The sequence below is a fragment of the Protopterus annectens genome, chromosome 1.part0 (assembly GCF_019279795.1).
Source record: "Protopterus annectens isolate FY-2018-M chromosome 1.part0, PAN1.0, whole genome shotgun sequence".
Lineage (NCBI taxonomy): Eukaryota > Metazoa > Chordata > Ceratodontiformes > Protopteridae > Protopterus > Protopterus annectens.
In genome coordinates this window covers 1,282,323,394-1,282,350,647 of record NC_056725.1, presented here as the reverse complement: position 1 = coordinate 1,282,350,647, position 27,254 = coordinate 1,282,323,394, and the positions used below count along the sequence as shown (strand labels likewise).

General features: G+C 39.5%; 1 protein-coding gene across 6 annotated transcripts in view; it reads left to right on the top strand.

The window, feature by feature from the left end:
* Positions 1-26,036, top strand: part of NEDD4L (NEDD4 like E3 ubiquitin protein ligase) — a 3,335,946-nt gene extending 3,309,910 nt beyond the window's left edge. For all 6 annotated transcript variants that reach the window (XM_044066167.1, XM_044066169.1, XM_044066164.1 and 3 more), the window contains 2 exons: positions 15,722-15,794; positions 24,676-26,036. In XM_044066167.1, coding sequence (XP_043922102.1) covers positions 15,722-15,794; positions 24,676-24,778 — 176 coding nt within the window. In that variant the 3' untranslated portion in view covers positions 24,779-26,036. The remainder of the gene's footprint in view (positions 1-15,721; positions 15,795-24,675) is intronic.
* The last annotated feature ends 1,218 nt before the right edge of the window (positions 26,037-27,254 follow it).

Here is a 27,254-nt window from a genome sequence, read left to right as displayed (position 1 = left end):
TTCTTACTCACCTCATTTTGATTCCTGCTCACCTGCTGTCTGCCATTATCTTTAAATTCCTGCTACCTAGACTAGAAAGAGCATTCCATGTACAGATCCACAGGAATTCATGGACTGCCCTGTGTAGCTCCTTTGTTGTGCAGCAAATCCCATATCTTCATTTCCATCAGTGTTTGCAAAACCCCAAACCCGTACTGCACAGCGTGAGTATCGAACCTACCTCTCTTCACCACAGTCTTGCCTGTACCTATCCTTTTCCTTGACTTATTCTGATGTCACTGATGTTCATGTTTAGATAATTGCCCACTTGCAGTATTTTTGATTTATTTAATTTTCTTCTTTTCTTCCTGTCCTTGTTCTAGCAAGCATTCTGGTCTGTCCTTCCCATATTTTCCCTTTCTACCCTTATTCACTTTCCTTGTGTTCCAGCCTGATCTTTTCTGCTGTCACACCCTAATATATTTAAGTGCCTGTGCTCACAATCCAATGCACCGTAGACTTTAATAGCCTTCATCTGTCCTGTATGTGGAATGACGAAAACAAAAACTGACCAGTAAATAAATGCACACAGGTCAACCGGTTTATTCATTTGTGCACTTTTGTCCAAGTAATGATGATAAGATGCTTTTCATCGAATGAAGTTGTGTTGTTATTGCTTGGACAGAAGAGCACAAAGGAATAAAACAGTTGACCTGCTTAGCATTTATTAGTTGTTTTCTGCTTTTAGAAATCTATTTTCACATATCATCTCCTGTTGCTCAGCCTTTTTTTATCTGTACATGGAATGCTCTTTCTCAGTCCTGCTGTTTGCAACATTACCTTTTTGGTTCTATTCTTTTGATTGCAGAAACATGGTTTTTATGGATACTGTGTAAGATAGTACTAGATGCTGGGGTTAAGTGTAAGTCTGGTTAATGCATGAGGGTAATGCAGTGTCAATTAGTGAGTATGAAAATATGGATCGGGGAGTAACTGAAGTTTTATTAGCTTAAGGGGGCTTTACAAAATTATGTGATCTCTTGTAGGAATGAAGGGGACAGGGCAGAAGGGTTACTAAGGTTAAATTAGCTTAAGGGGAACAAAATCTAAAAAAGGTACAGGACTTAGATGTAAGGGAAAATCAGATTCAGATGCTGGGTATTCGGTTCAGACAGTTTTCTAAAATTCTTTAAGTGATCCTTCTTGATAAGTTAGACACAGACATTAGTTGTTCAGCCCCTCATCCAGTTAGCAAGGCTGTTAACAGCTTTTGCTAAGGTCCAGAACAAGGAATGTAATATTCTGTAGCCTAGAGCTTTTTAAAAACTCAAATAAATACACAAACTGGAATTATGTATGCATTTATAGTACTCGTCTGTTAATTGTTTTGTACTGGCTATAAACTGATTACTGTATGTTATAATTTGACCCGAGAGTGGAAGCCCACTATGCTTCCATACCCTACTTCGATTCCCACCCACCCCCACTTTCCTATCGTACTTTTCACATACACATTTCACTTGAGTCTTATTCCCTAACATCCCCATACAACTTACTGCTGTCATACAAACACTACTGTTTCTTTTTCTAGCTCCCCAACAAAAGAAGAGAATCCATCTAAGAGGAGACATTCATTTATCTAATTCCCAACTTTCATTTAATGTTTTAGCACTATTCCTAACTACATTTCTTCCTCACATACTTCTTTGCACTACATTTATTCATAATCACACCCCACCCTAACAGTACCCATATATTCTACATTGTATCTACTACTTTACCCAAATACTTTTTAACTTCTTCCTATTTTAACTACATCCTCATACTCTAGCCTTTTAAACCTCTCTTTTCCTTATATTCCAGAGAAGATACTAGGACAACCAAACTATCTTCCTTCATAGAAAATACTTATTTCCTACCTACCCTGAATCAGTTTTCAGTCTCCACCACCATTAAATATTCTACGGCTAATAAGTAATAAAAAATGAGCGGCTAGAAATACAAAAAGACTGAAAAAATATATAGTGAAGAGGCCATTCACTAGAATAAGCAGGTTAACAGATGAAGCAGTGTTTTTAAGAATGTGAAGAACTCAAAAGGGAATTTCAATAAAAAGGGTACCCCAGTGACATCATTAACAATTCCTGGATGGAAGTAAAAAATGTAAAGGAACATAAGGTAACAAATGTAAATAGCAAGTTAAAATAAAATTAAAATTATTTGTCCTTAGCATATGTTTTAGACAGTTCAGTAGATGAAAGTAAAATCAAAGGAATAATCAAGAATAATTGGAGATTCTTAATGAATTTTCAAAAAATTAAAAATGTTATAGGGGAGACCCTATCTTTGTCTCTAAAAGAGGAAAGAGTTTAAAAGGCTTTAAGAAAAGTAATTTATGCTCAAGTATGCCTGATGTTTTTGAAGTGGGGATGAAAAGATGTAACAGTTGTAAGTTATGTCAATATATGAAAGAAGTTAAGAATTTTGTAGTGACAGCAAGAAGTTTTGAAATGAGGTTGAATACTTTGTATAATTGCAGGTCCAAATATGTGGTATACAGTGTGAATTATGTCTGGCATTTTATATAGGAAGAACCATTAGAGAATTCTACATACGAGAGAATGAACATATAAGAGCAGTAGACAAGACTGATGTAAGCAATGCCTTGGGAAAACACTTTAAGCAAAAACATTTGTTAGAAAAAAATAAGGCATGCTTCAAATTTGTAATAATTGATGAAGTCAATGGTTTTGATCATATATTTGATGCAGAAGATGAACTGGATTGAGAAAATATTGCTGGCAAATCAGGCTGAATGTGTGTGCATACCCTGGTTTAAATGATAGGGAAAACTTTAAAGTTGTTCTTAGAAGGAAAGGGTTAAAGCAGTAAGTGCTTTTGGTCACATGTTCTTGTTATTAAGTATTTAAATAAGTTTGTTCATTATACAGCTTGGTCTGAAGAAGTTCCATGAAGAGAATGAAAGCACTTACCAGTTGGATTTTTATGTACTAAAGTTATTTTGTGTTTTTAGCCATTTGTTTATTATTATTTTGCCTTTTTATGGCTGTTTTCATTTGTTTGTTTGGAAGTTTCGTGAGGTAAATACCTTACTGCCTTGCAACTTCTTTTCATTCTTGATACCTACTTACCCACTACCTTCCAGCAATAACATACAGATCTATTAACATAATCATGCTACTCCTCAGCTTATCCTCTATTTTTCTTCTCCTGCTAAGCTATTTGTCATCCTACCATGACTCCATTAGCTCTGAACATCTCTACAGCTGTATCCCAACTGACCTAGTCATTCTTCCTCCCTACACAGTCTACATATCGCACCAAACCTGTTTAATGACGCCCCTCACCTTTACCTACACACTCTACATATCGCACCAAACCTGTTTAATGATGCCCCTCACCTTTATTCCAAATGTAGGCTGATTAACTCCATTTCAACTCAAACCAAAATAAAGTTAGTGGAAAAAAATATTCTCCAAAAAACAAGCATCAGTAGTTCTGCAGTTTACAAAAATCCATCTAGGAGGAGGCATTCCACCTATCACATTGAACATCAAGACAGTTCTCTGACACACACTGCTGTAACTTTACAACGGTCAACCTCCAACCCCAGTAATCTAACTTTTGTTGTCATAGCTGTTAGAAGCATAAGAAATAAAATTGCTGAGTTACATGACTGGAATATCTAATGTATGCCTGATATTCTCGCTATAACTGAAACTTGGCTTAAACCCCATGTAAACAACTCCAAAATTACACCTCCTGGCATACAATCATCCGTAATGACCATATAAAGAGGAAATGTGATGGTATTGCTTTAATGTTTCCCAAAAACTGCCACATTTCCTCTTACAACAAACTAGTATCAAATTACTTTCCTGAAATTAAACATTTATAAACAAATATGAATTACTGTCCTGTATGTCCCTCTTGGTGGCAATACCACTATACTGGAAGGTGTCCAACATTCATTATCCATAAGAATTCCACAAAACACTACTACTATGTGATGTGGATGTCATTTGGTTGGACATAAACTCTAGCTGCCCAACATCTAGTGTGAACTTAGTTGGTTTCACACAACTAATTAACAGTCCCACACATTATAGCAAGACATCAAATTACCTATTAGACAGTAGCAAATACACCACCAGAGGTACAATATCAGACTGTCTCAGTAATCACCTCCCAATCTATACAAGCAGACCTCTCACACGTCTACTTAAACCGCTTGTTTATAAAACAACACATAATCTTTCCAAGTTTAACCAAGAAATGTTCATTATTACCCCTATTATCTATTAACTGAAACTTCCTAAAAATCCTCCCCTTAGATGATGCTGTAAATGTATTCAATGCAACTTTTCTAAATATCCTAAATAGCCTTGTGCCTCCTAGAAGGAGGTGACTAAAAACAAGTAATTCAGTCTGGATATATAAAAAGAGTAAATACTAATGCAGGACAGGGAGAGAGAAAAAGCATGGAAAGAATAGCAAAAATATAAACCACTGCAATATCATGAAAACTTCCGAATGCTTCGTAGTCAGACTTAAAAGCAAATAAATGAAGACAAAAACCTATACAGTAGACCTTTCAGAATAATAGTAAACCCAACCCTAAAAAATTCTGGACAGTCATTAAAGAAATCTTGCATCCTGGCCAAAAACTCAACCGTAATCTCACTTCCCAGTAACTCACCACTTGAAACCACATTACAGTTTAACTCTTTATTTCATAGATAGTATAGCATTCCCTAACCAAGGATTTCCCAACATCTAATCCTAACCCTGCCAGCAACCATGTACCACTACATCCACTTTCACCTTCACCTTCAAGCTTGTGCCCGTGTCCTATATAAAAGTGCTCTTAAACTCCAACCATGCTCTATTTCAGCTGATGACCTTCCAAGTGAGTACCTTAAAATAGCAGCCAGTAGCATTAACTTTCCTATCTCAATCCTTGTAAATATGTCAGTGAAGGAATCCCATGATGTCCTTCAAGGATGCATCTGCAGTCCTTACAAATGGGTTGTCCTGTCGTCAGGCAGCCCTTCGGTCGGCCGGATTCCAAAGTCTGGGTCTGGCCTCGGCTGGTGTCGCACTTCACCCGACGTCATAGCTGCAGTTCTTCGGGTATAAAGGCATCAGCCGACGCCATTTTCCTCAGTCTTTCTTGCCGCGTGGCGCCCGAAGCAGAAGCTGTTCGCAAGTGCCGGTCGGTCAGATCCAGAGATTACTACTACTTCGAAGACTTCTAAAAAGCTAAGTACCCCGTTGGGGACTCTTTCTTGCCTCAGCCGATGTCAGAAAAAGTGAATAACTGTTTAACTTGTGGGAAACAAATACCTCATAAAGATTTCCACTCTTACTGCTTACCTTGTTTAGGCCCAGACCACGACGTAGCAGCTTGTTTAGCCTGTGCTTCTTTCAACCGACGGACGCTTAGATGTTGGTCGGAGTTTGCTGAACAGTTTTTCGGCTCAGATTTTGCGTACATAATGCCGTCGGATCCCCCGACTTCACAAGTTGTTAAGAAACGCAAAGAAAAGGACCGACACTCGCAGTCCGCGGTTTTGGCCGAAACCGCGGTTAAGCAAACTGCGAGTGTCTCGGTTTCGGCTGAAACCGAGCAAACGGTTCTATCTTCAGCCGAATCCATGACTACTACCGAGGCCCCTTCTAACCTGGTTGAATCGGCCTCTGAAGTTCAACCTGCTACTGTGGTTTCACAAGAATTATCGGACACCATCCCTTTGGATGTTTCAACCCCTGCACGTGGTGCTGCTAGGCCGCCTGCAGCCATGTCCATAAAGGCCTTTGCCAGGGCTAAAGCAGCCAAAACTTCCAAGTCTGTGCCTGTTAAGCCCCCCTCTCACAGGCCCAGTTCCAGTTCCCAAATGCTCACTCTGGCAGAGGATCTCATCTCTTTAATAAGGGGATCCCAATCTCACCCAGACAGGGCCTCTCAACCTCCTCCAGAAAAGAGACCTAGAGCAGAGCCCCCTGAGCCAGTGTCCTCAGATGATTCTTCTGATGATACAGACAATACAGACCATCCAGAGGCTCCTTTTTCTACTTATGAAGACTCCGATGCTGAGGAATCGATTCCTTCTGCCTCTCCACCAGAGGAATTTTCCTTTGGGGAAACCTTACATGCCATGAGAGAGCAATTCCAATGGCAGAGACAAGATTTCTCAGATTCAAGGAAAAGGCTTAGGACCTTTTTGCATTTACCACAACATAGGCCTTTAGCTATACCTCCAGTTCTTCCTGTTGTAGATGATGCATTTAATGATGCTTGCACTGCTCCTGATACTTTACCTCCAGCCCCTGCTAAGCCCGATAGGTTCTACAGGGTCCCGGACACTCATCACCATTTATACATGGCTCCTTTTGCAGATCCCGAGACTATCTCCCAGGGGCCTAAGGCAGTAGCTTCGACCTCAGTTAAAAACCCTCTCCCTTCTGAAAGGGAATCCAGGTCCTTAGAGAGATGGGGTAAAAAAGTATACACCTCTGCTACTCTCTCAGCTAGGGCATTGAACTGTCAGTTTCATATGATCCAATACCAGGAGTTTATGCTTGATCAGTTAACTAAGAAACTGTCCTCTGATGATTCTTTAGATAAGAAATATGTTCTAGAAATGGTGCATAACATTCAGCAGGTTAGTAACCATTCTTTAAAATGTGGCTATGATGCACTGGAGGCTTCCTTTAGATCAGCCATGACTGGCACAGTTATAAGAAGGCATGCATGGTTGAAAGAACAGGTCTTGCCGGATCATGTTAAAGCAAAACTATTAGATGCTCCTATGGATAAGGTCAGTTTATTTGGTTCTCCTGCTCAACAGGTACTGAAGAAAATGGAAGAGAAGGCAAAATCTGTACAAACAGTGAAAGATTTCTTACAGGTTCAGCCTCCAAGGTTTAGCAGGAACTGGCCTTCCAAAAATTGGTCCTTTCCAGACTCCTCTAAAACTCAGAGAGGCAGGAATAGGCGTTCAAGAGGCAGAAATCAATCCAGAGGAGGTGCCTACAGGGGACGCCAGTGGCAAGGTAATAACCAACGAGGCACAGACACAACTACTACCACTGCAACAGGGCAATCACAATGACTTGGCTTTGGCACCGCCTATCAGGGAACAAATAGCAGCACCCTTAGGCGGAAAGTTAGCCTTATTTTCAAAAAACTGGCACTATATCACAAGAGACAAGTGGATTTTGCAAACTATAGACCAAGGCTACAGGTTTCATTTCCATACTTTACCAGGAAAAAGAGGAATGCCAAACCTACCACCAAATCAAAAGACAGAAGCTCTAAAACAAATAGCTCAATTAGCAAAGATGAGAGCTGTGGAAAGGGTACCATCTATGGAACAAGGAAAGGGATTTTACTCCAGACTATTCCTGGTACCAAGAAAAGAGAAAAATTGGAGGCCTATTCTCGACCTGTCCACTTTAAACACATTCATCATTGTTCCAAAATTCAAAATGCTGACCCTACAGCAACTTCTTCCCATGCTGGGCAAAGAGTATTGGCTGGTGACTCTAGATCTCAAGGAGGCATACCTGCACGTCCCCATACGACCAAATTGCAGAAGATACCTCTGATTTCTTGCAGGATCAGAGCATTATCAATTCTCAGCATTGCCCTTTGGCTTATCTACTGCGCCCAGAGGGTTCACGAAATGCCTGGCATCAGTAATCGCTCACTGCAGGCTTCAGGGAATCCAAATATATCCATACCTGGACGACTGCCTGATACAAGCGGACAACAAAAACAAGCTAACAGAAGACTTACAAAGAGTCATTTGCTTACTGCAAGCCCTGGGATATACAGTCAATATAAAAAAGTCAAGACTGATACCATCCCAAAGAATAACCTTCGTAGGTGCAGAATTGGACACAGTAAAACAGATGGCATTCCTAACTGCAGAAAAACAAGAACAACTTCCTCTCTACTTCTTGGCATTAACAAAGCAGAACAAACTAACAGCAAGGAAAGTACTGCAGGCCTTGGGCTTCATGGCATCCTGCATAATCCTGGTCCCTCATGCCAGACTGCATATGAGAAAGCTACAGTGGTACCTGAAGAATTTATGGTCTCAACACAGGCACAGCTTAGAAACCGAAATACCACTAATCCCATGCCTGAAACAAGAGTTCCTATGGTGGGCTCAGGCATGCCAGTCAAACCCAGGTTTGCCCTTCCACAGCATTCAACCAAGCCAAACCATCACAACGGACGCCTCAGACCTCGGTTGGGGGCCCACATGCTGGACAAGTGCATACAAGGCTTATGGACTCCAGATCAGCTGCACCTGCACATAAATCAAAAGGAAATGCTGGCAGTAAAACTAGCAATCCAGAATTTCAGACCATTCCTCCAAGAAGGGCAGTTGATGATAAGGACAGACAACACCACAGTCATGTGGTACATCAACAAACAGGGAGGCACTCATTCATACCCTCTATGCCGGATGGCACTGGACCTATGGAATATGGCTCTGAGCTACAACATTCAGTTACAAGCAATTTTTGTACCGGGAAAAGAAAACATCCTAGCAGACATATTAAGCAGAACTACCTCGGATGCTCACGAATGGATGCTACACCCGGACATCTTCAAGGTCATCACAAAGAAATGGGGACTGCCACAAATAGACCTATTCGCATCCCCACTCAATCACCAGCTCAAGAAATCCTGCACAAGGACGTACCACCCACTTGCTTGGAAGGTGGACTCTCTATCCTTCAGTTGGAAAGGCCTGACAGCATATGCATTCCCACCTCTTCCTTTGATGCACAAGGTGCTATTGAAAATCAAAGAGGAACGTCCAAGGATCACTCTGATAGCTCCAGACTGGCCAAGACAACATTGGCACCCATTACTGAGGAGCATGTCTCGGGGGAAAATGTGGACACTACCCCTGATTCCTTTGCTGTTAACTCAGAGCGGCTACAACACCCTGCATCCAAACCTGAAAACTCTGCAGCTGACTGCCTGGAACATTACATAAGAGCAACTAACCCAGATTTATCCCAAAGGGTTAAAGACATTATCCTTGAGGCCCGCAGACCCTCAACAAGAAGGAACTATGCAGGAAAATGGAAAAGGTTTCTCATTTGGAGTACTGAAAGGGGAAAAGATGTGTCAAAGGTAGACATTGCCAACATCCTGGAGTATTTGGCAGAGCTTTTCCATACAGGCCTGCCCTATTCCTCCATCAAGATACATGCATCAGCTATTTCTGCAGAATACAGCTTCGATCACCCTGTCTTCTCGCATCCTCTACTCAGGCAGTTTCTGAGAGGAATTAAAAATGTAAAACCTCCTAGGAAACCACCATTACCAGCATGGGACTTGAACTTTGTGCTAGAAAAATTGACACTCCCCTTTCGAACCAGCAGCAACAGCAGATCTTCAACACCTATCCTGGAAAACTGCTTTTCTGCTGGCAATTACCTCAGCAAGAAGGGTTTCTGAGCTACAGGCTTTAATGGCAGTACAACCCTTCCTACTCTTCCATCAAGATAGAGTGTCCATGAGAACAAATCCTACATTTATGCCTAAGGTGGTATCCAGAGTGTCTTTAAACCAGGCAATCCACCTACCTACCTTCTTCCCCAATCCACAGAACAGGGGGGAAAGACTGCTGCATACTTTGGATGTACATAGACAGTTGCGCTACTACCTGGACAGAACCAAGGGCAATAGAAAAACTGACCAGCTTCTGGTAGCATATGCAACAGGAAGGGAAGGAAAAGCAATTTCAAAACAGACAATCTCCAAGTGGATAGGAAATTGCATTAGATTCTGTTACTCCTACCATGGAAAGCAAACTCCACAGAACATAAGGCCTCATTCTACAAGGGCTACAGCCACTACCACAGCTTTCTTACGAGGAGTGGCTACCAAGGACATTATAGAGGCTGCTACTTGGACCTCCGTGCATACATTTGCCAAGCATTATAACTTACCTTTATACTCTAGATCCCGAGCAGGGTTTGCCACTGCTGTTTTGCAAGGGATCCTAACTACACCATAATTTCCTCTTCCTCCTCCCCTAGTTTGGCTATGGTATTCTACCCATTTGTAAGGACTGCAGATGCATCCTTGAAGGACATAGTACAGTTTTGTACCTACCATAAATGTAGATGTCCGAACAGGAATGCATCTGCAGTCAGGATTACCCACCCTCCTTCCCCTCTGTGGTATTCCTAGGGTATTTGCCCATCTAATAGCTAGCTGGGGGGGGGTCTCTTATGGTGTATTTGTTTGTATATATGTACATACATGCTTATTTTTTGTTTGCCTTCTACTATTTGGAAACATTGGCATTTATCCAAAATTTAGCTATCCAAGAGGGCAACTGGCATCTGGGGCAAGAAACACTGAGGAAAATGGCGTCGGCTGATGCCTTTATACCCGAAGAACTGCAGCTATGACGTTGGGTGAAGTGCGACACCAGCCGAGGCCAGACCCAGACTTTGGAATCCGGCCGACCGAAGGGCTGCCTGACGACAGGACAACCCATTTGTAAGGACTGCAGATGCATTCCTGTTCGGACATCTACATTTATGGTAGGTACAAAACTGTACTTTCCCTCTCTCATTAAAAAGTCACACATTGTCCCTCTGCACAAATGAGGAAATTCAACAGACATTACTCATCATCCCTCTCCAAAATACTTGAAAAAGTTGTTCAGAAACAATTGCTAAACTATCTCCTGCAGGAAGAATTCATATCCCCCCACCATGGCAGGCTAGTCATCTCCTTATTTCTAGACTTGTCTAAAGCCTTCAAAACAGTTTGCCACAGCAAACTTCAGATGCCCTCTTTGGGTCTATCTCAGCCCACCCTTCTATGGTTCAAAAGCTACCCATCCAATAGGTATCAGTCTATCCTTGGTCCCCTCCTCTTTAACATTCTCACCAACACCCTCCATACGTCAGGCCTCCCTAATACATTATGCAGATGAGTCCACACTCATTTGCACATCTGACAACATGGTACACCTCCAAAAAATTACTCAGGAAGCTTTAACAGCAAGTGAAACATGGCTTTGTGACTCACAACTCATGCTCAACCCTTAAAAAAAACGAGAAAAAAATACTACTTTGCCCAGTCCATCGCTTGTGAAAAAACACACACTTCTTTATGGCACTCCCATCCTTACTAACCTTCAGGCATCACAAAAATTAGAACTTGAACAGTGCTAAAACAAAGTTGCTAAATTTGCAGCAAATACCCCTTTCAGAACCCATCACTGTATATTACTAAAAAGCCCAAATTGGTTAGAATTACCCAATCAAGTAACAGATACACAACGTCTTAGCACCTATAAAATTGTCCAGAATCCATCTGTTTGTCCAGCACTAAATACCATTCTACACAACTGTGCTCGCAGTCGGTCATTGCGATCCAGTCACCAAAAACTCCTGTCTGTTCACCAACCTATCAAATCTGCTAGGCATTTTCTGTCCTTGTACCATGTTGCTAAGGCCTGGAACTCCATATCTGTATCCATCAAGTCAATTCCCACCCTCCCAGCCTTCAAAACAATTTCAAAAGACTTCCTAGCCAAAAACTGGCTGTGTTCTTGCTCAACACCAAGTTAAACTATGTCTCTAAATGTGAACAAATACATATTTATACCTTCATCTCCTTACTCTCCCTTCTTCACTCACTTCCTTATTAATATAAATTTCTCTTCCCTGAATTTCTCTCTAAACATACTATAAGCCTTCTTTTCTTTCACTTCACATTGCAATTTCTGTTTGTATTATACCAACTTGCCTTTAATTTCTCTATAAACTGGCTAAAATTTCTCTAAATAATAAGTCATATAACTTGCATATATATTCTTAACCAATGTCTTCATAGTATGTGTAATTTGTATACATATTTAATCTGTAGGTGTTTTTTTTATTTTTATATTATTTTTAAAGATTGTGTAGTTATTGTTCTTAAAATGTTTTGTAATACTTTGGAGTTTTTCTCCCCATGCCTACGCTGAAAATGGGCTCCTACCCAGTCTGGTTTTCCCAGTAATCAAATGTCAGTAAATTGTAACAAAATGAGCGAACAGTAGTGTTAATATACAAACTAACATCAAATATCTGATTATTTCACACAGCAGTTTGTTGAAGCTTGTGTCATAAAGATTTTTTTCCTCTTTTGACGGTGATGGAGATATTGAATGGTTTCAATTTCTTGATGAAATTGACTGCTGAAGTGGACTTATCCAAGGAGACCAGGATAAGATTTCACTTGAATTTGCTAGTTTTCAATCAGGTGAATGACAGTATGATGCTGTTGTCTACATTAACCACATCTATTCAAATTCCGTAACTAATCATCATTACTTTTCTGCCACCCTTTGATACTCTGCCACGTCAGCCAGTGGTACTGATGAGGTAGCTGGTTTTTGGTGCATGGTAGTAGCCTGATCACAACACGTTGTAGCAGGTGGTGCATCAGCACTACCCAGTGAATGACCATGAGAGATTCACATTCAGGTGAATGATCCTGCAATGGCAACCTTGAGTAACCTTTGCCTAAATACCTAACAACTTTTTACTAGATTCTAGGTCTTTGTCAGACTTTTCACCATTGCATTTATTTATGTGGTTTAGGAGACAGATTTGCTGTGTTCCATTTTCACATTTGTAGACGTACACATTTTAATCAGAATTTGTTAATACAGGATAACTTCCATGTGGCTACAAAAAGTATAACAAGAAACCGTTTCAACATTTTGTGTGACGGCATAGAACAGAGGACCAAGGCTGTGAGCTGCTATTGAGCTTCATCCTGCGGTCCTAAATTTGGGTTCCTCTTTCTCATCTTGCATACTAAGGGATGCTGAACAAGTTATCAGTCAGACAGTTCTTCAAGGTTGCCTCTTAAAAAAGATATGCGCGGCCTACTAAGCATTACCAAGTTAAAAAAAAAAGAAATGACAACATAAATAAGTAAATCCCAGGCCTATCAGTAGTTGGTTAAGGACTCGTTGGAATCTGAGAATGATACAGACTGTTTTAATTTAGCAGATTCCAAAATGTCTGAAGAATACTCTTAACTATCCTTGATTTTTGCAGAATGTACCTGATTTTGTTTCATATTTTTTTGGATGAGGAAGTTTTGCCCCTACTGCATGCTGGTCATCACACCTTCTCTTTATCAGTCAGCCCATTTGTTCACATCAATGGGCAACAGCCAGCCATCAGGGAGTAGTTTAAACTTTTTTTCAGTTTTCTCCCTGGTCCTTCCATGCATGCACCTAACAAGGCACCAGAGATGGGCATGCACAATTGGCTGTCCACAGAGGGCATACCCTCACTTCTACAAGAAGTAGTCCCTCCAAGCAGCCATGCCCCTCCTCCTCCACAGTATGAGCAGTGGTGTCTCCACTATTGAGCAAGGAGATCACACTACCATATGTGCAAACCACTTCTTCCCCAGAAGAGGTGAGCAGGCCCCTTTTGCTTGGCTCCCCTGATGCCGAAACCCCTAATAAAACCCTGTTAAGCTGGTCACAGTCAGACTTCTGTTTGTCTGAACCATAAAGCCAGAAATTGTTCTTCATGTTTTACTATGTTCCTTGTAAAATATTAGATTTTCTGTTAAATCATTAAATATTACAGTCAGTAATACCAGACATTAGAGTTTTGTTCTTTTTATTGTTCAGAAAATACATACAGATTCACAACCTGCTGTTCTAGTAACTTAAGTTAGAGAAATATTTTAAAACTGTTCCTGATTTTGGGGTCTTTGTCCCTTGTTAGTTTTGGCTTTGTTTGTGATTCTTATTGGCTTTGTTTGTGATTCTTATTGGCATTGTTTGTGATTCTTAATCAAAGAAGTTGAGAAGTATTAAATGTTTGACTGCCAAGTACTGGAGTAATGGGAACCTGATGTAGTGAGCTTAGAAGGAGACCTTAATTACTGTCTTTGGATATTCATATAGTTGAACTCCTTGGATGGGAGGAAGTCCAGAGGGATATAGATCATTTTTTCCACAAGAGAGAATTGACATGCCTGTAAAGGTTTTAGATCCTGGTCAAGAAAGCAGAACTTGAAAGGCCTGGAGTTTGTGATATCAACACTCATCTGACCCATGCTTTGAAAATAAAATATCCTTAGTAGCAGTGTTGAAGGATACCCACTCATATTATTCCTTTCAGGTGTCTGAGGGGCTAGCATAAGGATGATGGGTGTGCCTCTCTTGGTGCAGGGGCACATTTGTGGATGCATCTTGTGGTAGATCCTTTGTGGGGGAATGGGTATGTGAAGAGGGGAGTAGTCTTTGATGGTGGGGGTACTGGATGGGTTGCCACAGAGGCAGATGTGCCAGAAAACCCCATAACACATCTCTCCTTTAACATACGTGTGCATACATGGGGATGGTATATTAGGGCATATAACAAAATCCTCCACAGCAGCAATATAGTGTTGACTCCCAGGATGCCTTTTATCTTCTCACTGTCCCCAGAGTTGGAGGAAGTCTAGGAAGGATAGTCAGGTTTGGTAGACACAGTGAATGAGGTGACGCTCCCAGAAGTAGTAAAAAAAATAAATAAAAGTATTGGGGAACAAGCTGCTTGGATGGGCCATCATTCCAGCAGCCATGAGTGAGCATTGTGCCATCACTGGTATTCAGGATGTGGGGGCATTTTATATTAGCATAACTGTGCCCTTGGGAAGGGGTTTATGGATTTATGTCACTGTGGAAACCCCAGTGTTTTTCCCTGTTGACTGCATGCTGCTGTACAGCCGCATTGAAGGCTGACACCCATCAGTGGTTTGATGAGCTTAACCCCCCCCCCCCCCCAAGCTGCATGTTTGCATTTCAGTGCCCATAGGATAGGTACACTCAACCTTTCCCCTGTGGTAAGGCCAGAAAAAGAACTTTATGCATCCCAGTTTAGCAAAGTTGAGTGATTTTCTTTATTGTAAAAGAACACACGTATGTGGGAGACTAAGCAGTCAAGGTCCTGTCTGTTCAAACAAGGCAACTGCAATTTCTTTTTATACTATAACACCTTTTGAGCAAACATTTTGTTGTTTATTAGACTATAGTCACTGACCTTTTGAAACTAAACACCTTTGTGTTATTTTGTTAACTAAAGAATTTGCAGACCCTTTATTTGTACCTTTTCTTATTAGGCACAAGTTCCAATCTTTCATGTTGAAACAGTTTATGTTGGCACTAAAAAGTAAAAAAATTCAGCACAGGCCTAAGTTGTTAGGATCCATCTTAAAACTGTATAAACTCCAGTTCCACTTCTCAAAACAAAATATTGTATAAACACTAAACATTTTCCCTTCTTACATGTTTCCCTTTTCATCTACTATTTCTGTCAGTCACCTGAGCTGCTAATCTAGCCTAGGTCACCTGGACTGTAGATGAGCTTTCTCTCTGTACACCACTGGAGCTGGTTGATATTCAGGCTTTTTGTGTTAGTGCATTATGTAACATCATAGAATCCTGGGAGGTGAGTAACTCTAATAAATATGTAAGACATTGAGTCTGGTACCTGTTACTGTGGACTGATTAAAGCAAATGGAACAGTTTTCTTCTTTTTGTTAAGTTAGGTATGATCACTTAACATGACATATTAGTGTTAGTTTTTCTTTGGCATAAATTCACTGTTTTACATATGTTAGTATCTAGTTGTTTTATAATGTTTATCTGTATGTTTTTTTTTCTTTTAGGGTCAAATGGTCCACAGCTGTTTACAATTGAGCAGTGGGGAACTCCAGATAAGCTGCCCAGGGCTCACACATGGTATGCGTCTTTCTTCACTATGCCATAGTTGACAGATTTAAAAGCAATGCATTGTTTTTAACAGACGATTGTTAACAGTAATGTAACACTGTGACAGATGCCCCTGATGTGATTGATATATAATTTGTAAGTCATTGTTCAAAAATGGTAGAAGCACACGACAGTGTAAGAGGAGGAGAAAGACTTCATTGTTATTCACACAAAGCAGACAGCATTGTGTACTTGGAGTGAGATGAGAAGGTGCTAAGGATGAACTCCACATGCATAAAGTAAAACTTCGTATTTCTTATAGACTTGTCTCCAAGAAGCTTTATATTGCTTATGTTGGCAGCTTTAAGCAGTGCAAGAAAGGGTCACATTTTATTTGAAATGCTGATCCCCTTCAAGACACTTTCAGTGTCTTAGAATCTTTTTGAATGTCTTGTAGTTATTAGGAGACATCTGTCTGGTGACAGCGTGTTTTATCGGAAGTTCTTGCTAGGGAGATATTCTTCCTAGGACTAGGTTCAGTCTTAGTGGTCAGGAAAGGAGAGACTACCTCTGTGGTATCTGTGTTTAAGAAACAGAATTCAGACACAGTTCATGCAACATTTTGTTTCTGAATCTTTGCTTTTGCCCATTATTGTATTCATACATCTTCAACCTGCTGTTTGCAGACCTTCGGCGGTTGTGTCAAAACTGATTCCTCTGTTTGTGTCTTCTGTGAGAAAGTCATAGAGTAGGAGCACTATATATATATATATATATATATATATATATATATATATATATATATATATATATATATATATATGTGTGTGTGTGTGTGTAATGTTATTTTTCCTACACTAAATTCTCAAGTCCTGCATGTTTTATGTTTTCATTGAAGTTGCCCAGTTTGTATCAGAAGCCTTTTTGAAGGTACTTAAAAAATTTCTAGGTAGAGGAACAAGTCTTCCCCTCAATCTGATTACAAAAGGAACAAATAGAAGTGTAGTTTGCCCGTGTGAGAGCACTACCAAGAAATCTCACAAATGCTGTAGAGTCTGAGTCACTAAAATGCAAAGGTGGGTAAACATCCGGTGCCATGTCATTAGACAGCTTATCACCAGAAGGAGGGAAGTTGATGTTAATATATGCCATCATTCTAGGGTTTCCTAAGATGACTTAATCCAATACTGGATGTGCAGATGAATTGCAAAAATGTAGATTTTCCATATGAGATAGTTGCTTACTGGTAAACATTTCCTTTCATTTGCATCCTACACTTTTTGAGTGTTGAAGGCAATACATTTCTCTTTAAAACAAGCCATAACTTGTGTAGTACCACTGAGATGGTTATCTGGTATCTCCCAGCTCGTAAAGTCCATATCTGTTTTTCTGTGGTGAATCTTCTGTCTCTCTTTTTAGGACTTTTTGTTTCCCCACACTGTCAGGCCTTTTTCATCCACCTACTTAAGGAAGGATTCTTGAAGCTCAACACTGATGTGAGATTCCATAACTTAACCCTTTAACTATCGCTAGCACAGGTGTAGTGTAGACAGCAGTTCTGCATTAATTACCTTTCTCTGTTCAAGGGCTACAAGATGATCTTAAATGCTAAGTTTCCCCCTTTCTAGGGGAAAAGGCATTGCCTAACTCGAAAGTTTCTTTAACTAAAACTACATTGGTGGATCATTCCTGTGCACAACATTGGTGGATCATTCCTGTGCAAGCGACAGAGTGCCCTAGCAACATCTCTGTCATTGTCACAGGTTTTTATGTATAGCCTCTTTATCTGTTAGCTTTAGCTTCTCCAGTTGTCTAGCTGTGATATACCTGTAAGACATCTAAGATTGAAGCCTCAACTAAATAAATGAATAATAAAAAAATACAGCACTCCCTTCAAAACAACATATCCCTTTGTACCTGGTAAAATCTTTGAGAATGAAGAAAGGCATTCCTGCAACTCCCTTGGTCATTAATCACTATTTTTAAATATTGTTGACCAAAATTTATATCATTGCTCTGTCCAGGGTACTTTCCATCTTATTGAATTCACTGTCCTTCTTTACCACTTACTTGAATTTGAGTTTCCATCATTTTACAAACAGTATGTCTGAGATGAAAAAGTAAAACTTCAAAAAGTTGTGTTTTCCTTCTGCTGGCTTTCTGTTCGATTCAGACTCAACCAGTATCTGACAGTTTGCTTTGTACTGAACCTCTCCGGGCTTGAGCATGGAAGGCTGTGTCTGAAAGTCTCGCCTACCTTTAGAGTTTGCTCTGCTAAAGAAGATTCACCTGTACTGTAAAGATTACCATGTTTTTTCATCTTTCTGTTACTGTCATCTTTGACAAACAAAGATTTTATTAACATCACATGTTCCTTAATGATATGAGTTCATATTCAGTTGTAAAAGTGATAAAATATTAGAATGATTTTTTTCATGCATTATACAGATTTGTTTTTTGTCATAGCATTACATAGACTGATCAAGTTTTGCTTTCCTAGAAATATAACTCCTCCTCCTGAACATAATTTTGTGCGTATTGTTCCCATAGATTCCATTTATTTCTTTGCAGTTTACTCCTTCCCATTTCTAAAGATTCCACCTGCAGTTCTTTTACCTCCTTTACAGCATTCAGTAATTGTGTTACAGTTAGCTTTGTTTTTGATTTCAGTGTTCTAGTTTTACTTATTAGTGCCTTACTGTGTCAATGCAATTCAGTTTCTATACCCCAGCTCAAAGTAAATCATTTCCTTGGTTAAAATAATTTGCTTCCCCAACATTTCTAACAAACTAGTCTGTAGCGAATTTCTAAAATTTCTTATTTTTCTAAAATCTATCAATTCATTGCATTCCCAAAAAACATGTTCCCCTTTACCCCCACTCTTTTGAATTGCACGTCCAGCAATTGCTGTCTGCCTGTGGAAAATTTCTCTGAAGTCTACCTTGGGTTTAACAATACCTATTCAAACACTCCCATTCAAAACTTCTAAACCCTTCTTTATTTTTGTTACATACTTGGACTCTATGCAGATATCCTGCCATTGTCCTTTTGTGTATTGCCTTTCCATTCTCATTTCCCAGGCTTTTCTAATTTTTTTTTTTTTGGATTGATTCTTATAGTTATTATGCATTATTTTGTATGCCCTACTGATCATTCCTTTTGTTTACCACAACTTCTATTTTGGATTCAAGTAAAAACTCAGCCAGAACTGTTCTTTCATTTAACACTCCCCTATCTCCTTCCCTTTGCTTGTACTGTGTTATCATTTCCTGGTAGGAAAGGTAGTCTTCAACCCATAGTTCAAACTTTTGTTTGGCCTCATCCCACCCTATGACTTTTCTCTCCCTAGTTATTTGCTGATAGTGCCATAATTCCATTGCTAATTTTCTCCAATAAATTCTGGATTTATCTTGTCTATTTTCTATGCCTCTACTAGCAGTCGTCCCTGTTGGTAAAATATTATTTCTCCAATTCCTTGTTGGCTTAGTTCTCAAAATATTTCTGCTACTTTGTATGTGTAATATTTTGTTCTAAATCCAGTCTTACTTTCTCCTTATTTCATGAACTCACCCTGTTTCAACATCATTTCTTTCCAATTTGATTTGTAGTCTTCTTCTTGTATTATGTATGTGAGACTTAACTAAGTAGCTCTAAGATGTCCCTTCAGTCTGGTAATCCTAAACACCTCGATGTCCTTCCATATCACTGTTGAAATATTCTTTACAATAGGTAGGCAACCTATGCCAAGGGTAGCCCAGTGTCCGGCCAGTATACCAAAGCCTTTAGGTTGTAATAGGCACGTCATACATCATATGTGACATGCATGCTTTCCACGCATGAAGTAGGGCATAAAGAGGACATTTTGGTGATGCAGTCTCCCGTATGATGGAGTTTTTTTATTGGGATTGTGCTCAAGTCTCTAATGTTCAGAAGAGGTACTATGAGCTTCTTCAAATGAAGTCTCCTAAGCCCTCTCTGTTCCTCCTATTCTTGCTGCATTGTTGGATGCTTCTTCTACAGCTTCTCAGGCTCTTGACTCCTTTCCTTCTGCTCGTAAAAAACGGAGAGGTTTTATAAGGAACCTCAGGATTGCAAATGCCTTTATAGGTGCCCCTCTGCTGAACTCTGTGTTGTTTCTGTTGCTTTGGATAAGCCATCTAAGCTTTTGCCTTCTGCAAAGCTGCCTCCCTTTGACAAGGACAACAGAAATATGGAGAGTTTGGGTAAGAATGTGTATACTTCTGCTACCCTGGCCTTTAGAGCTGTGAATTACCAGATCCACATGAACAAGGCTTCTCTTTTGTCAGGTTGCTTCTGATCTTCCTGATTCTGAGGGGAAGATTTCATCTCTTTCTTTACTAGGGACATCTTCTTGTGTTGCTTGTCATTCTATTAAATGCAGCTGTGATGCAGCTGATGCCTCATTAGAGCTGCTGCTTTTGGTTCTGTGTTGAGGCAGTATTCATGGATTTAACTGCAGCCTTTGCCTGATGAAAGTAAGGCTAAGCTAAAGGATTCTCTTCTAAATAAAAAAACATCTTTTTAGTGCTGTTGCTACTGCATCCTTTCTGGAAAAGGGTAAGGCTTTACAAAATTTCACACATATTTTGTATCACCTTTTCCCAAGTTTCAAAGGAATTACCCCAATAAAACATGCTTTTGTCCACAGAGAGTCTTGCTGTCCACCCAAAGGTAAGAAGGGTAGTGGAAGGGCTACCCAAACTCCTTCTACTCGGAAGCCTCCTTTTCCTGACAAACCAGGTGCTGTCTGACTATCCTGTTCTTCTCTGTCATATCCCTGTTTCTGTGCGTCTTTCATTGTCTCTTCCTGTCTGGATAAAGGTTACCCTAGACTCCTGGGTTCTTTCTGTAATTCACCAGGGTTATTACATGGTTTGGAAATTCCCCCCCCCCCTTTTGGGGAATTCCTCAGCCTCCTCAGGAACATCTACCCTTTTTTCAGAGGTGCTTTGGGGCCTGCTGTCTCAGAACAAAGCAAGAAGTTCCAACTCCTCAAAGAGAAACAATAAGTGAGAAGGTTACTGTAAAAACAAAATGAAAACTTCAGTAAAGCTAGCAGTTCCACTGAGTGACCTCCCAAACCTCTTGTATCAGATGCACATGAGATATATGCAAATGATCCTTATGAACATCAGGTGTTTCAGTTAATCGGCAATTTGGAATGCCCATGACTTGTTTTGTCATTTTAATGGACAATTTCAGGCCAATAAAGCCAAACCCCACTAGCTGTGGATATGCATATTTCAGCCTAGTTATGACCTTATTGGCACAGCACAAGCAGAGTGTTTGATTAAGCATTAGAAACACAGGGCTGTTATAACTAACTGATGTCCATTATTAGGGTCACTGCAAAAATATCCCAAACAACAAACTAAAACAATAAGTGAGAAGGTCACTGAAAAAACAATCAGTAAATACAAAATGAAAACCTCCAGCAAAGCTAGAACTTCCACTTAGTGACCTCCCAAACCTCTTGTATCAGAGGCACATGGGATATATGCAAATGATCCTTATCAACATCAGGTGTTTCAGCTAATTGGCAATTCTGAATGCCCATGACTTGTTTCGTTTTAATGGACAGTTTCAGGCCAATAAAGCCAAACTCCACTAGCTGTGTTTCTAATGCTTATTCAAACAGTCTGCTTGTGCTGTGCCAAACCCCACTAGCTGTGTTTCTAATGCTTTGTCAAACACACTGCTTGTGCTGTTCTGATGAGTTCATAACAAGGCTGAAATATGCATATCCACAGCTAGTGGGGTTTGGCTTAATTGGCCTGAAATTGCCCATTAAAACGATGAAACAAGTCATGGGCATTCAGATTTGCCAATTAGCTGAAACACTTGATGTTCATAAGGATCATTTGCATATATTCCATGTGCATCTGATACAAGAGGTTTGGGAGGTCACTCAGTGGAAGTTCTAGCTTTGCTGGAGATTTAATTTTGTTTTTACTAACTCCTCAAAAGGGGAAGGGGTTTTAACCCAGAATGTTTTTGGTCCCCAGGAAAGAAGGCACCTAAAGACCCATTCTGGATCTCTGTCAGCTAAACACATTTTTTGAAGGTTCCTTCTTTTCAGATGTTATTATTTCAAACTTGATTTCCTTTTCTTCTTCTAGGCTGTAAAGAATGCCTATCTCTATATCCCTATTCATCCCCTTTCAGGAAGTTTTCATGTTTCTCTCTTGCTTTCCTTGCATTTCAGTTCTATGCTGTGCCCTTTGGCGTTTCTACCCCAAGGGTATTTACCAAAATGCCTCCCTTCTTTGATTGCTTTTTGCAGATTGAAGGGAATCCAGATCTTTCCTTACCTGGATGATGATCTCATTCAGGCCTCTTCTCCAGAGATTTTACTTCACCATCTTCACTTTGCTTTTTGTCTCTTGCAAAGCCTAGGTTTACAGTGAATTTCCAGAAGTCATTCCTGACTCCTTCTCAGGGTCCAGACTGTTCCAATGCTGGCATCTCTGCTTCCTTGCAAGGCTTTAACTCTGATTGCTTTCTTTCAATCCCTTCTTCTTCTGGACTCCATTACAACCAGGGAGTTTCTGAGGGCTCTGGGATACATACCTTCCACAATTCCTATGCTTCTTCTAGCCAGGCTTCATATGAGAAAGCTCCAGTAGTTTCTAATGTCAGTCTGGCTTCAACATTCTCATCCTTTGGATTTCCCAATTCCCCTTCTCCTATATCTCAAGCTGAAGTTGTCCCTCTTTACAGATGCCTTCGACATGGGATAGGGGGCCTCCTTCGGTCCTCTGAAAGTGCAGGGCCTTAGGTCCCTTCGACAAAGGAGGAACCACATCAGTGTCAAGGAAATGAGAACGTTTCTCCTGGCTCTTCAGGCTTTTCTTTCTCTTTTCCTTCCAGGGGCCCTCAAAGTCTTCACAGACAATATACCAGTGATGTGGTATGCCGACAATCAGTGGGGAACGAGGTCTTATCTCCCTGTGCATACCGGCTCTTCAGGTTTGGAATCTAGCTGTCCAGTATGAGGTGACCCTTCAAGCAGTTTACACTCCATCAGATTAGAACATTGTGACAGATTCTCTGGGCAGGTCCATAACACAATCTCACAAGTGGATGTTTCACAGAGATGTGCTTCTGGATATTGTCCAGCAGTGGGGTTCTCCTCAAGTAGATCTTTTTGCATCCCCTCTGAACAGGCAGCTTTTTCTCTTTTGCACCAGAGTCCCATGTCCTCTGACCTGGAAGGTGGATGCCCTCTCTTTTTCTTGGAAGGGGATGTTTCTTTATGCTTTCCCTCCTTTCCTCTCGTACCGAAGGTCCTATTCAAGGTAGAACAGCATGCTCCCAAAATCTTCTTGGTAATTCTTAGTTGGCCCAGACAGCACTGATTCCCTTTCTTTTTCTAGACTTTGTTGCATATTTGGGAGACATACATATATACCCCCATTGTTTCTTTGTGAATTGCTTATCCAATCTCTCTTCCCTCCTGTGATTGATGTCTTGTTGGTGGCTTTGACTGCTGCCAGTAGAGTCTCTGAACTTCAGTTCCTTATGGCAGTTCCTCCTCCTCTGTGTTTTCACAGAAGCAGGGTGTCTCTTAAAGCCAATCCTACTTTTATACCTGAGTGGTTAATAATTTGTCTGTTAATCTTTCTCTGTCCTCAAAATAGTACTGAGAGGGATTCTCCATTCTTTGGATTTGCATAGACAATCCCAGTATTAGACAAGACTAACAATGCTCTGAAATTTGAGCAACTTTTTGTTTCTTTTTATGACAAGAAATTGTGTTTGGCAGTTTCTAAGCAAACTGTAAATTGGATGTGATTTCTAGGGCCAGAGCAAGTTTTGCAAAGTTTATCCTTCTTGGGTTTTTGGAGGGTTCCTCGGTTCCTTCTTCTTCATTCTTTTACAGTAGTTATAGCACTGTCCTTGTAAGGAATACTTCAACAGTGATTAGTGGAGGACATAATACAGCTGAGTAGCAACTTACCATAACAATAGATGTCCAACTTAATACTGTTACATTATTCGGTCCCTCCCTCCTTCCCTCTGTTTTGTTTTCTCCGTCTGACTGAGGAGTCTTCTTTTTGCTTCTTTCTGGATATACATGCATCTTTTTTTTTTTTCCTCATTAGCTGTTCCTGTTTCCCTGGAGCAGTTCAGTTCCGAGGATTTGGCACTCACACCAAATACATACGGCTGATGTATGGAGTTTGGAAGAGACTAAGGCTTTGGTATGCTGACCTGATACACTGCTATCCTCGGCAGGATATCCTTATTATAAAAAATAGGGCAACCAATATGTAGGACATCTGCTTTGTAGTAAGTTTTTACACAACTCTACTTTCACTGACTTGAAGAATCAGTCTGTGATCTTCTGTTTGAGTAGATAGTCACTTCCTGTTTACTCACATTGCCATGCAAAATTTAAGAGTGCACCTCATGAGTTTTGATTAATCCTGACAGAAAATATTTTAGTAGTAGTTGTAAAATTTGGCAAGACCCAAACATATCTTATAAAACGTCTTGTATATGGAGCTTGTAAATGCTTTTAAGATCTTGCCTTAAGCTGCCCTGTAACCGTGACTCTCCAAAAGTAAAATTAAACAGAACCGGTAGACCTTTTCCTGCACTAGAGTATACAGTACTGGTTTATTACTGATTTATTCTAGAGGTAAGTTTAAAGTATGCCACAAGTTTAGTGCCATTGACTCAATTTTAGACATTTGGACCATGTTAGATACATTTTAATGTTATTTTTTTCAGATTGTATGGACATTTTTATGTGTAGTATACATTTTTATGCAAGATACTTAATTTTCTTGAAAAATGCATCTAATTATTTACTAAAGTGGTTTTCACTGAATTTCTTTCATTTAGCAGTGAGCAAAACTGATTGCAGTATTTTTTATTTTTGCAGCTTTAACCGCCTTGATTTACCTCCTTATGACTCATTTGAAGACTTAAGAGAGAAACTTCTCATGGCTGTAGAAAATGCTCAAGGATTTGAAGGAGTTGATTAACATCAGTAGATCTTTCCTCCCATTTGCGCTGCTTATTGATTCATATCTATTTTAAATTGTTTAGTGGAAATTAAAAAGTGAATTCAGGACAGAGCTCTTGGTTCAAGGAACACATCTTTGCAGCAATGGAATTGCCTAACTTGGATGACTGAACTGTAGTCTTGGATTAATATATATATATATATATATATATATATATATATATATATATATATATATATATATATATATATATATATTTTTACTTTAATGACAAATTATCAACAAGTCGATATGTGTACTCGGCTATGTTTCATCAGCACCTGTTTTATTTATAATGTGCAGTTAATTGCACAGTCCTTAAAATATTTTACCAACGTTATAATAACATTAAATAGAAGAGATCACTTTTACACAAATAGTGTTACTTATGTTTACTTTTTAGATGATTTAAATTTTTCCAGATTGTATTTCAGTTTAAAATGTAAGTTACTTAAATACACATTTTTATATCTCATGTTTGATGCCAGTGGCATTTTTCAAGACATTTTTTCAAGACATTGATGCCTTTTGCTGTATCTTTTACTCTGAAAGTGCTGGATTAGTCACAGTTTCTAATTTTATGTTTAGTTTTTTTTTTGTTTGTGTTTTTTGTTTTGTTTTGTTTTTTTGGAAGGATGATCACAAACCGTTTGAGTTTATAAGACGTTTTGCACATTCAAGAAAAACTGGTGGCAAATATGGATTGTGTCTTTTTTCTATGAATGAAATTGACCATAGTTTAGCAAAGAGAACATTACAGCAGCATGAGTATGACATGTAAAAATTTGCAATGTTGAATTGCGTCACTTGAATGTTGTATTACACATGTACTATGAATATATTTCTTGCAGGGCTGGGAAACGTTCTTGTATAAATCTTCTAAAGAGACCTTTTAATTACCTATGTAAAATAGTTTCTTACAAAACGAGTCTTTACTCTTATGTATTTGTACTGGAGACATGTTGAATGAATGCTTGATTGATTGATTCAAAACTGTGAAATGAGAGGCATTATGTCTCCTAATTGTATGCTTATGCTACTAGTAGTTAACAAATGTTTAAATCTGATATCACCAAATTTAAGGGCACTTTATGTAACACACTGATGTCGTCTGTTATTTTTTTATCATAAACTTGAATACAACAATATTCCTTCCAGCTGCATATTTGTGTAACTAGCAAATTATCTACTGTCTGTAAATTTGGATGCCATTGTATAAATACAAATATGAAACTAAGCTTATAGTTTTGTCCATGTTTTTTTCTTTTTTATATAAATATGTCTGCTTCTTTGCCTGTGTATAAAACAAAAATCCAGCATGCTTTTTACTTACACCACGCTGCATGCGTGAAGAATCGCAGTGTATGTAGTTTTGCTTTAGCCATATAGTGAAGAAGTGGTATGTATGGGCAGATTTATTTTATTTTTCAAGTTGTTTGATGAACTTCCATCCTTACTGGCAAGAAAAAACAAGCTTTTAAACTAAACCATTTGCAAATTAAGTAGGGAAATGGGTTAAGCTCAAGGTCTTCATGATTTATCACTGCACAAATAACCGTGATTACTCTCACACAATCCTATTGGACAGTAGAGTAATTTATTATTCCATTATTTCCACTATTACTAAGACCACAAGGCATTTACAAAGTAATCAACACATTAGAAAGAGAGTCAGAACAAAGCTGTGAGATAAACAAGTATACAGAATCAAAACTTGCATGATAAATAACATAACTATACAAGAGGTAGTTGGGTAGTGACAAATGTAATGCAGAAATTGGGAAGATCTGAAGGTGTTGGTGAATTAGACAGAATACATTACAGAGATGACAAACAATATGGATCAAAGGGACCTATGGTAGAAGGAAGATATCAAGTTGGGAATTAAAAGAGTAGTTTGAAAACCTAGAGAATAATAGCAAAGCTTTTAATGTTGTTCAGAGTGGAGGTCATGGCTGTAGTGAATATGAAACAGAAAAAAGGATGTACACTCCTCAGCTCTGCATCTAGGAAGGGAAAAGCATGGTGCATGGGGAGGGGATTGAACTCTTCAAAAGATTGGAAAGCTGGAATGTTAAAGGAACATGGGCATTTATAAAGGGCACCATCTAAACTATGATGGTGAAATAGAGAATTCAGTGGATTTGGCAGTAACTGATGTAGTGCAGCTGGCTATCTGAATACAGTGAGACACTTTGGTACAGGCTTCCACAGAAGGAGCATTCAGGGTGGTGTGAAAGTCTTGTTGCATGCAGAAGCAAGCTCAGAAGCCGTGTAGAACAGGTGAGGAGAGGGAAGAATTCTGTTGTGAGGAGACCCTGTGTGCATACTGCACAATGCACTACATTGTTCTGTATGTGTAGCACAAGGCCTTGACATTTGCATCAGTATGTGTGTGTGTGTGTGGGGGGGCACTATCAGTAGGTTTGGTTTAACTTGATCTCCAAGTATCTAG